The sequence below is a fragment of the Artibeus jamaicensis genome, unplaced genomic scaffold (assembly GCF_021234435.1).
Source record: "Artibeus jamaicensis isolate MK-2021 breed Jamaican fruit bat unplaced genomic scaffold, CSHL_Jam_final contig_944, whole genome shotgun sequence".
Taxonomy (NCBI): Eukaryota; Metazoa; Chordata; class Mammalia; order Chiroptera; family Phyllostomidae; genus Artibeus; species Artibeus jamaicensis.
This window is the reverse complement of record NW_026522020.1, coordinates 4,490,276-4,501,469: the sequence shown is the minus strand read 5'-3', so window position 1 is coordinate 4,501,469 and position 11,194 is coordinate 4,490,276. Positions and strand designations below refer to the sequence as shown.

Genomic DNA, 11,194 nt, shown 5'->3' with positions numbered 1-11,194 from the left:
AAGTGGGGTTGCAGACGTGGGGCTAAATGCAGGCTCAGCCCGGGCGGTGGGCGGGGCCCCCTGCTCAGGAGCAGTGTGCCCGCTGAGCTCTCTGAGAGCAGCCCAGGCTCGGCTTCTTCCGAAGTCCCCCCCCCTCCCTGCAGGTGTCCTGGGTCTCACAGCTGGGCGCCCCAGTGTGAGCTGGCACCTGGCTCAGGGGACCGCACCGTCCAGCTGCTGTGGCTGGTGGGCTCTGCAGGCCAAAGTCCCCACCCTGGCAACCCCTGAGGGGCCCTTCCGTCCAGCGTTCAAGGGAAATTGCACCATCGCCCCCTGGGAGAAGATACTCATACTTCCCAGGTGCTTGTTTCTGAGTGAAACAGGCCATCGGTACTACGTGTTTCTTTTCAGGAGAGCAGCTTGGGCCTCTGGCCCGGTGCTCGCTTCGGGATGATGTAAGATGTTAAAAACTTGCCACTCCAGAGCCGTCTGTGCACCGGCCCCCGCCCAGCCCGCACACGGTCTTATCGCCCTGTCTGTTAGTGGGCTGGCGTCCCTGCCACAGGCACCTCGTGGACGCCCGCGCGCACACACACACCCCGCCCCTTCCCCCAGACTGTCCTGTGCTGGGTCCCTGGGTCCCTGGGCGCGGTGGCATCATCGCAGAAGACAAAACCCTGAGCACCTCAGTGTGGGGAGACCGAGAGGTTTCTGCAGTGAAGTCTTCCCGGGGAAGTCAGGGCGTCTGTGACTCCAGGACCCAGCTCCCCGAGGGCCCCGGCTCCCCCAGGGCCCTGGCCCCAGAGCTGGGCAAGGCCTGCCCCTGCCGGCCAGGGGCCAAGCCTGTCGCTGCTCCCCACCCTGGTGGCCCCGATGGTGAAGACTGTATTTTAAGGTCTGCACTTTATTTTTGTGACTTTGTACAATCATGTAGCAATTCTCACACTGGAGCCACCTGGTCGCGTCAGCTGCATAAACAGGTCTCACCTGGCAAAGCACGGAGGACTGCGTGGGTGCGGGCTGTGTGGCGCTAGGGCCGAGGGAGGGAGCGCGCTGCGGCTCTTTCAAGGGTAAAAGCTAACTTTTCCAAAACATCTGTGGCTACACCTGCCCTTATCAGACGGCGTGGGGACACAGGGCACAGCCAGCTGGCACTTCCTGGTAGGGCGGGTGCCTACCGAGAAGCATGCCCAGCTGCCAAGGGGCACAGTTCTGGGGGGGCCACGATTGTGGGGGCGCCTGGCTGGGAGTGAGGTGTTTCACTCCGTGGGAGTGGGGAGACTGGGCTCCTGGGGAAGTCGTCCTGAGGCCAGCTAGGAGGTCGAGGTGACAGTAGCCTTGGTCCCCTTCTCTCCCAGGTCTCAGGAGCCCAGTGGGGAGAGGGGTGGGAGTGTGGGTAACCGGAGGGACCCTCTGCTCCTTGGGAGGAGTGTGCTGTGGGCTGACAGCCCTGCCCCCTCCTGGGGTGACCCCCGGTCCCCAGTCCCATCACTGCTGCAGAGGCAGGGGGACTGGCACCAGCTCTCAAGACCAGCCTTTTTCAGACGGCCCGTCCCCTTCTGAGCTCAGAGCTGCTTCCACCCGAGTGGGGCAGACACTCAAGGGCCCCACAGCCAGCGGGCCGCTGCTAGGCTGTGGCTCTGCTCCCTCTCCTCTGGGTGGCTGCGTGGGCGGGGCCTACAGAGATGTTCTGGCTCTTCCCTCCCGAAAGTGGGTCCCGCAGTCACTGGGCCTCGGGGGATGGGAAAGGACTCGGCTGTGAACCGGTCTGCAAAGAGGAGCGGGCAGCCCCTCTGAAAAACCGCGTCTGCTAGCGAGCGGGCCAGGTCCTGGGCACACTTAAGAAGCAAAGAGAGCTGGAAGCCGGGCCCAGATTTGCCCTGTCCCCTCATACACCCTTTCCAGCAGTCGTGCGGTGTCCTTGGCTGCTGTGCCTGGCAGTGCCCTGCGGTCTGTGGGAGGCCAGTGGCAGCCAGGTGAGGGGTTGGCAGAGACTGGGGAGCCCTGGGGGGTGGGGGAAGGCCTGGCCACACTGCTTGGGTTCCCAGGGGCCCCACGCCGCTCCACACGGATGGAAAGATGGACCTGATGGGGTCGGGCCACAGAGGAGACGCCGAGGCTGTAGGCGAGCCCCCCGATAGGCCAGGAGGGGCCCAGGCCACAGCCAGGCACAGAGGAGCGAGTGCGCTGACCCGGGGTGAGAGCTGGACCCCGAGGTCCTTCCTGGTCCCCGAGGGCAGGGCTGCCTGCCACCTCCCCTGGCCCCCTGGAGTGGCCACCCTGGGTGGAGCCGTGGAGGCCCCTGTGGGCAATGGCAGTGGGCTGCCTCCTACGTGCAACCTCTGCTCGTGATCGCCAGGACCCAGCTTGGTCTGCGCAGCAGCGCCTCTCAGACGCCGAGGAAGATGGCGCTGAAATGGGAGCCACTGCGCACGGTGACGGGGGAGCTGCCGGCGTTGTCCAGGAACACGGAGGTGTACTGCCGCCTCTGTGGAGGGGAAGGGCGTGTTGGCCAGGCCGCTGGCCACACGCCCTCAGGCCCCTTCCGGTGCTTCTTCTGCATGGGAGCGAGCCCCACTCGGGGCCACCAAGGGCTCCAGGGCCCGGTGGACTTCTCTGCGGCTTGTGGAGCCTGGATGACTCTACCCAGGTTGAGGGTGGGCCTGGCCGCTCCAAATGAGGTCCACGAACCAGCAGGACCCCCTGGGAGCCCCCAGCACTGCAGACTCGGGGGCCCACCAGATCCCTGGTGCACTGGGAGCGATCTGACTCTTCCCAGCAAGCTGCGAGGTGCCCAGTACTAGGCCAGACCTTTCTGCAGCTAGGTCGCCCCTCCCGACAGCTGTGTGCACTTGGGCAGGTTGGTTAGCCCTTCTGTGCCACGGCCCCGTTTGCTAACGGGGGTGATAGCAGCCCTCACCTCACAGTGCTGTGACCATGAACTCGGTCACTATGCAAAGCGCTAGGGTGATAGGAAACAGGAGCTGGCGCCCCCACATGTGGGCGCCGTTTCTCGTGCACCCCACCTTTGTGTCCGGTCCTCGTTGACTTGCCCAAACCTGACCACCAGAAGGAGGTCGTCCCCGAGGGTCCCGAGTGGGAAAGGACTACATGCCCTGCTTCCGGCAGTGGCAGGGGCCCCCAGGTCACCAGGGTGTCAGCCTGGGCCCCAGGGCTGACCCCTTGCCACCACGGGGAGCACCAGCCCTCAGTGAGGGACCCGGGAGGTCTCACACCTGGAGAGAGGGGCCGTGCTGGCCAAAGGGCTGTGCTGTGGCTCCAAAGCCCCCTCAGGCCTGGAGTCAGGGGGCTGCACTCCTCCCTGCCAGGCCACCCCCTGGCCACGCCCAGGGTTGCCCCAAGGCTGAGACAGCCCGCACCTTCAGATACAGAACGCCGCTCACGGAAATGGTGAAGAGCTCTGTGCCAGTCGGCCTGCTCACCACGGTCTCCAGGGAGCTGTGGCAAAAGCAGGAAGGGTGAGCCTGAGCCCCTCACTGCAGACCCCACCATGTGCTCCCAATGGACACAGGGCCCAGCAAAGTGCCAAGGAGACAGCTGTCTTGGACAGCTCTTCTGGCAGGTGCAGTATCCAAACTGGTTCCCCCAAAGGAGGCCAGTCTCCCCAGAACCAAAGGTGCTGAGGGCCGGGAGAGGAGCGTGGCCCAAGCCAGGGGAGGCTCAGCTGACTGCCCGCACTGCAGCTGGGGGCAGGGCGCAGCACGCTGGGAAGCCCCATCAGGCCCATGTGGGGGGCTTGCAAAACCAGAGGGAGTTTTGAACTTCATTCCTTCATGCTTTCTCCAGCTATTGCCAGCTCCTGCCTTCTGTGACCAGGAGTGGCAGGAAGGCGGGCATGGCCCACGCAGTGAGAGGTTCACAGGGGCGGGAGAGAGCGAGTGGAGGGGGAGGTGGAGTGGTCAGGAGAGGGCTCTCCCGGCAGGTGATCGGGGCCTGCCGCGGGGGCGGGGGCTCCGGGGTCCAGGGAGCGTGAGGATATGCTTGTGAAGAGCCCCTCCTGCTGGCGGGAAGGGGGCACGGGGGCCACCCGGGCCGCGGCGGCTGTGGGCATGGGGGAAAGGGTCTTCCCAAGCCCTGGCGGGATGCCGGTCCACCGCGGGAGCTGCCCGCGCCCACTCACGTGTTGCGCTGACACTGGGACTGGATGCAGATGAGCAGGCGCAGGCGGTTCCGGGGGCGCGGCTCTGGGAGGGCTTAGAGCGGGTAGGGCTGGTCACCGCCCCCCACGCGCCCCGGCCCACAGTCCTCCCCGCCCCGCCCCCGCCCCGGGCCTCACCCACGTGCAGCGTGGCGGCGAGTGCGTAGAAACCGGGGACCGACACCGTGTACTGGCCGCTGGTCAAGTTCAGGCCCAGGCCGCGGTAGAAGGCTCCCTCGGCCTGGGGCTGCGGGGCACACACACGGTCACCCGGGGCCCCGCGCGGCCCCTCGCCCGGTTGCCCGGCGCGGACTCACCAGGTAGTAGCCGCCCAGCTCCTGCAGCGCGCGCCGCTCCACCGACACGTTCTGGCGCAGGCGGCAGTGGAAGGCGGCCTCCACCATCCGGGCCCGCGAACCCCGGTTCGAGGCTTGGGTCAGCAGGGCCACCACGGACGGCTCCCCCGCCTCCTCCTCCTCGTCCTCCGCGGCGGGGCGGCGCTCCGCGTCCTGGCGCAGCATCTCTGCCGCAGCTGGCACAGAGCCAGCGGTGGCTGCGCGCCGAGCACACCGGGCCCTCCCTTCCGTGGCCCTCGCCCCCCAAGCCCCTCACGGGAGACCCTCTAAGCCTGCGACTCCCGCAGGCACGTTGCCTCCTGACCCCGCCGCTGCTCCTGTTTCCTGTCACGCTTCGGCCACCGGGAAGCTCAGGAGGGACTCGGCCTGCGGCCTGCGCCGTGGTTCTCCGCTTCACCTCCCTGCACCGCCCACACGGCCCTTTCCGCGCTGTTGCCCCGCAGGCCCCGTCATTTTTGGAGGGAAGTGAGTGTAAATAATTTTTGGAGCTGCACTGGAAACAGTAGTTTCGGCTTCTTCGAAGCTGCTGTGTTTAACTGAAGGGACAGTGACTCGAAGAGGGAGACGCTCTGTCACTAGGCTCTGCGTAACAAAGCGATGAGCGCTGGTCACAGTGCGGGACACCCGGCTCCGCTGCCCCCTGCTGTGCCCTCCCGCTCAGCCACCCAACCTGGTGGGGGCGACCTGGGGCTGCCGGGCTGGGCCCCTCACTGCGCTGTCCTCCTGGCGCCGAGCCAAGGAGCTGCCCCGCAGCTGAGGCCCCTCAGGGGGAGGCCGAGGTGATGAGGGGCGAAGTTGGGGGCCGCACTCAGCGGGCCTGTGTTGACTGGGGTGAGCCTTAAATCGGGGGAATCAGAGGGCCACTTTGGAAGGTCAAGGGGCCTGGCCTCCCCTCCCTGGACTATCCCCACTTGAGGGGTCTGGGGTCAGGTCTCCTGTCCTTCCCTGGGCTCCCCCGATCTCCAGGTGGGGCGCGGGTGCCTGTCCCCAGGCCCTGCCTAAGAACAGGGCAGTCAAGTCCACCTTTCTCCACGGAGCCGCCTCCTGACCAGCTCCCGCCCGGCCCCTCGCCCCGCCCCGCCCCGCCCCTCGGGCAGGGCTCTTCCAGGAGTCTGCCCCACCCCCACCGGGGGCCTGAGCCTGCGTGGATGCCCCTACCTTTCAGCAGCTGCTGCCACTTCTGCCGTCCTTCCACGGGAACGGCGGTGCCTGTGGGTCCCTGGATGCCACAGGGCTCCCGGGACCTGGGCAGGCCGGGCTGGGAGGGAAACTTGGAGTGACATCCCCGAAACTGGCCAGCTGGGAACCATGGTCACCCCCCCACTAGGGCACGCAAAAGGGGCTCCCACTTTGACCTCTGACCTCTGAGGTAAAGGTCAGCCTGGGGCGGGAGTGGGGGGCTCAGACTCTGCTGAGAAGGCAGTGAGGGTCCCTGCTTTGACGCCCGTGCTCCCGCCCAGGACGCAGAGACAGGAGGAAGCGGGCGGCCAGTGGGGCCGCCTGGCGTTCCAGGGGTGCAGGGTAAGCGGAAGGGACAGGCTGCAAACTCAGGGCCACTTCGGCCCCTGGCTTGATACTTCCTTTGCTCTCTGACCCCATCCCAAGGGTGAGGGTCTGTGCTTGGTGAAGTGGTCGGGGTGTGTTTGGGGAGGGGGCTGGCGAGGGGCGTAGGAGTGAGGGTGATGGCCTGGGGTTCGGGGAGGGCCCGCAGGTGCACACACCTGCGTGCACACGCACGGGCCGGGGCTCCCCTGCTCACCTTCGACTTCCTGTCTTTGACTCTGTCCTCCTTGTCACTGTGCCTGAGGAACCACAGCCAGGTGTCCCGGGGGTTCAGGCTGGGGGCCGGCTGTGTGGTGGGCTCCTGGAACACAGCCCCCCGCAGTCCCCTCAAGTTCCCATCTTTGTCAATGGTGGGATGACCCCTGGGGACCGGACCACACTGTAACCCGCACTTTGTGGGAGACGGGGACCCGGTGTGGGCAGAGGGAGGCCGGTGCGGAGCTCTGCAGCAGATAGCCCTGCCGGGCCCCGTGGGGCAGCTGCCCAGAGGGTCCGACGGCTGACAGCCAGAGGCAGCCAGGAGGAGGCGACTGATTACCGGGGTCTCCAGCTATCAGCAGGCCCCCACCCCACCCCCACCCTCCAAAGTCCCAGGGGGCCCAACTTCAGCCCTCAGGCCAGGGAAGCTGGGGGTCTGAGTGGCCCAGGACTGGGATGTCAGGATTCAAGGTCTGGACACAGGGTGCGATGCTGCCCATCTTCCTCAGGACGGCGGCCTGAGCCAGGGCAGGGACAGCGCCTGCACAATGCGTTCTGACTGGCTGGGAGGGACCTTCCAGGGAGTGGCCTTTGGCCTGTGGCCTGCTGCCCATGGGAGGTCCAGTTCCAGGCAAGGCAGCCAGCTGGGACGGGAACTGGCCTGTGGGCTCTGGTGAGGTCATGGGCACCGACTCTGGTGGCCAATGGGAGGGCCCAGGGTCCTACAGCCAGGTGGGTCCTTCCACCACAGCCAGGCCGGGGGGCCTCGTGGGAACTCTGCAGGAACCCGGGTGCCCCGTCAGGGACCACCATGCTGCCTGGGGGAGCGAGGGGGCTTCTCTGGGAGGAGGCCCAGAGGCCTCTGTCCTCTCAGACTTCCCCGTGTCTCACTGGACGGTGCCCTGCAGGGCGCCGACCTGCTGGCTGATCACCGAAAGTGCAGGGACCTGGGTCCTACCTCACGGCCAGGGCCTCACACCGCCGAAGGAGGCCCGTGGCCGGGGTCCCTCAGGGCTGGCCCTGCCGGCCAGCTGGCCCTGGGGCATGTGCCTGGACTTGGGCTCCAGGGTGCCTCGGTGGGGGGCAGAGACAGGCGGAGCCACTTGGTCTGGGGACCTTGGAGGGGCCTGCTGCCGTGTGTGGGGGGGTAGCAGGGCCGTTGGTGCTGGCAGCTGCCTTGGCTGATCAAGGTCTCCAGCCTCAGGGGCTCCACCTTGGGCCCCCAAAGAGGGTCCGAGGCCAGAACCCCACCTGGAAGCATCCCAGCTCCCTCTGTGCTTCCTGGCAGTGTATCCAAGACTCCAGTGGGCGGCCCTGCCCCCCGGGGTGTGCCTGGCCAGGAGGGGTCTGCCTGTGACCCCTGGACAGATGCGGAGGTGGGAGAAACCACGGCCGCAGGGAGGAGGTCCCTCCTGGGGAGCTGGAAGGGCTGGCCGTCACCTCCCGGGTGGGGTGTCCTTGGTCTGTGTGATGCTGGGAGCAGAGGCACCACCCGAGGCCTGGCTGCTGCTCCGCCCTTTGCCCAGCCCCCAAGCGTCTTGGTCCCACGGGGACCCCAAACCACCTTCCCAGCTGCTCTACTGCTGGGAAAGGCCGCAGGCCACTGAGGGCCCCCCCCCACTTCCCCAACCTGAGTGCCTCCACCCCAGCTGGGAAGGAGAGCACAGGGCAGGGAGCTAGAAATGACGCCTTCACGTCCAGAAGTCCACGTCCCTGGGGAGTCTGATCCCCCCACCCCACACTTCCTGCCCCCCCCCACCCGCAAAAAGGTAGTTGTCCCAGGGAATTCCACCATATGGGTGAGGGAGGGGGTCGGTCATTTGCTCACACTTCTTTCCAGTTCCATGAGAATCAAGGTACTTCCACTTATTTCCCAGCTTCTTTCTGTCCCAAAACAAACGGCATGTCCCCTGGCCTAGCAGAATTTTGCTTTAGTGCCGAAGGAGACTACCAGGAGCCGAGGTCGAGGCCGGCTTTGCAGTACCGGTCTGGGCAGAGGGGCGGCGCCCAGGTCGCCCGGTCTCCCGAGCCGGGCAGTACAGCGTCTCGATCCGCAGGTTAGAAAGGGGAACCTGTCCGGCGTCAGTCCGGCCCCTGCTCGCGCTTCCCACCGCCCTCCTCCCTCGCTGTGTCTCGGACCGCGGCAGGCTCTGGCTGGGGAAACTGAGGGCCGGAGGTCCCCGCGGCGAGGGGGCCAGTCGCGCGTCGCCGTGTCTTACCGGCGGGCTGGTGTCAAGCCTCGCGCGGCTCTCCCGGGCGCCCGCGGGCGGCTCCTTCTTGGGCATCGGCTCCTGGCCGGCGCGGCTCCCCGCGGGCGCACCGGGGTCTCGGGAACCGAGGGCGGCGGCGGCGGCCAGCAGGCACGCGCAGACGAGCAGCAGGCGGGCCCCGGCGGAGGCCATGTGGGCGGCGGGTCCCTCTCGGCTCTGAGCGCGGCGTCTCGGAATCCTGCGCTCTCGGACTCCGCGCCTTATAACGCGCTTGAATCCCCCGCCTCGCTCTGCCGGCGGCGCGCCGGGCGCCCCCTCCCGGCTGGGGCGCGCGCTGCAGCGGGGGCGTGTGAGGGACAGAGCCGCGGGCGGTGCACCTGGGAGGGCGGGGTGCCCGGAGGGACTCCGGGGCTCACGCGGCAGTGGGGGCGACGCGGGGCGCAGGAGCCGGGAGCACTCCCTCGTGGCGGCCTGCACGCCCCCTCCTGTCGAGCGCCTTTCTGCTCCACGCCGACTCCGGGTTCTCTGCGCGCTGTCCAGCACTCCTGTTTCGGGGAGCCCCTCCTCCCGACGCTGGACCCTTCGCCTTGTCCACTTCCTTTTCTCCGAAAAAACAGGGCGCCCTCTTCCTCTGGCCTTGGGGCATCTTTTCCCTCCAGCGCCCCGAGAGGTCCAGGTCAGAGGGGGAAGACTTTCAGGGCCCCCTTCCCAGGAGGGGACCCCCCTCTCTGGGTTGCCTTCTCCCACGGCTCAGGGATGTGTGGGTTATTTTATTAAATTAAATTATTATTATTATTATTTTGGAGAGAGAGAGAGAGGGAGAGACACACGAATTTGTTGTTTCACTTACTGATACAGTCATTGGTTGCTTTCCTGCACATGCCCTGATGGGAGATTGAACCCATCACCTTGGCATAACCCTGTGGGGACCGTGCTGTAACCAACGGAGCCACCAGGCCAGAGCCGGGATGCTTGGTTTTTTCCAACTTGGGAGCACCTGCAGGGGCCTGGAAGGTGTCCCCCAGGGCTAGCCCTGAACTATGCTGATGGGGGTGGAAGAGACCGAGGGGGGGAATCAGCCCTGTGATGACTTAAGGGGGTGTGGGGGCTGCCCTCTGCCCACTGCTTCCCCTCAGGACGCTGCTGCGACAGGCCGACCAGCGCCTGCAGCCTGGACTGCAGGTCGGTCCCTGAGAAGAACCAGCCACCCCTCACCCAACCGGGGCTCTTAGTTCTGTTACATGCTCTGGGTAAGAAACGTCCAGACCCGTAGAAAATTTTTATGGGTTTATTTGAGCCAAACTGAGAACAATGCTGGGAAGATAACATCTCAACGAATTGAAAAATGCTCCAGAAAATAGCAGTTTTATGGCTTATTTTACATTAGAATCAAAGGAGGGGACCTAACAGGGTTACAGGAGCTCTATTGGTGTTAGATTAAAGGGGTCAGGAGAAAACAAACCAGAGGAACCCCTGGGACTGGGTAAAGGGTAAAACGCAGAGGCGCACCCTTCTCTTACCTCGGCCGGGAGGGCAGTTAATGACCAGCGCTCCCAGCCCACGGAGGTGGAGTTCGGGAACCGGCCAACAGCCAGGGGCTCCGGTGTGGTGGGCAGGCCCGGAGGGGCCTGGAGAGGAAGCTACCCTGACATTCCCCGGGCGGGCGGGCTCCGCTGACGTAAAGCCTGACCTTTGTCAAGGAAGCCACAGGTCCAGGCCGTGACCGCTGACAGGACTTGCTTTTAATTAGGAAGTTCAATGTTCAGACCACCGGTGACTCTGGTCTCTGAGTTTGTAGGTCCCTCCCTGCTGGTGTCCCTGAGCTCGTCGGGCTCAGTGTGTGGCCCCTTTTCTGTCTACACGTCTCTCTTTTGGTCAGAAATCAACCCGGAGGATGTGCTGACGGCCACGCACTCGGCCTCACGGTGCCGGCAAGGCTCCTGCCCAGTGTGTGCGTCTGTCTGGCTGAGTGAGAGGCCGCTGGGGGCGGGGCAAGACCGTGACCTTGGGTGGAAATTGAAGGCCGAATTTTTCTCAGTAAGGAAAGGCAGGTAAATGGGAGGCTGTTCGTTCTCATGGGCCTTTATTCAGAAGAACTCCCCGGCCCTGGCCGCATGCCTCAGCAGCTTGGGTGTCACCCCGCAAAGCAAAAGGTCGCCAGTTCAATTCCGGGCAAGGCATGTGCCTGGGATGCAGGTTAGGTCCCTGGTTGGGGTCTGGATAAGAGGCGACTGATCAGCGTCTCTCTTTCTTCCCCCTTCCTCTCTCTCCAAAAATAAATAAAATTTAAAAATATTTTTTAAGCCTTGGCTGGTGTAGCTCAGTGGATTGAGCGCGGACCTGCGAACCACATGATCGCGGTTCGATTCCCAGTCAGGGCACATGCCTGGGTCGCAGGCCAGTTCCCAGCAGGGGACACATGAGAGGCAACCATACATTGGTATTTCTCTCCCTCTCTCCTTCCCTTCCCCTCTAAAGATAAATAAAATCTAAAAACAAAAACCAAAAAAAATTACAGGAAAAAAATATTTTAAAAAGACAAGAAAAACACTGTGGATCATTTCTACCCCGGACACTCTCACCACCCAGTCCTGCCGCCTGCCTGGTGTGTTTCGCATCTAGGACATTTACTTCTCCTTGGTGGGCACAGGAGATTACTGTCTGGCTGGGAGGTGGCAGCGCGTCTCCGTGCCCTTGGCAGTCACGTGTCATCACCATTCATCGACTCC

General features: G+C 64.8%; 1 protein-coding gene across 1 annotated transcript; it reads right to left on the bottom strand.

The window, feature by feature from the left end:
- Positions 1-879: 879 nt before the first annotated feature.
- ERFE (erythroferrone) lies at positions 880-10,083 on the bottom strand. The gene is made up of 10 exons (XM_037161474.2): positions 9,986-10,083; positions 9,316-9,385; positions 8,475-9,118; positions 6,254-6,358; positions 5,653-5,752; positions 4,456-4,670; positions 4,277-4,385; positions 4,121-4,193; positions 3,360-3,438; positions 880-2,467 (listed from the first exon to the last, which is right to left on the bottom strand). The coding sequence occupies exons 2-10, from the start codon at positions 9,368-9,370 to the stop codon at positions 2,369-2,371; spliced, it is 1,479 nt and encodes a 492-aa protein (XP_037017369.2). The 5' UTR covers positions 9,371-9,385; positions 9,986-10,083; the 3' UTR covers positions 880-2,368.
- Between the last annotated feature and the right edge of the window lie 1,111 nt (positions 10,084-11,194).

Coding starts and splice junctions, on each gene's coding strand:
- ERFE (XM_037161474.2), bottom strand. CDS start 9,370: ATGGGTTCAATCTCCCATCAGGGCATGTGCAGGAAAGCAACCAATGAC. Junction 6,359..8,474: donor GGCTTGACACCAGCCCGCCG/GTAAGACACGGC, acceptor GCTGTGTTCCAG/GAGCCCACCACACAGCCGGC. Junction 4,194..4,276: donor CGCCGCCACGCTGCACGTGG/GTGAGGCCCGGG, acceptor ACCCGCTCTAAG/CCCTCCCAGAGCCGCGCCCC.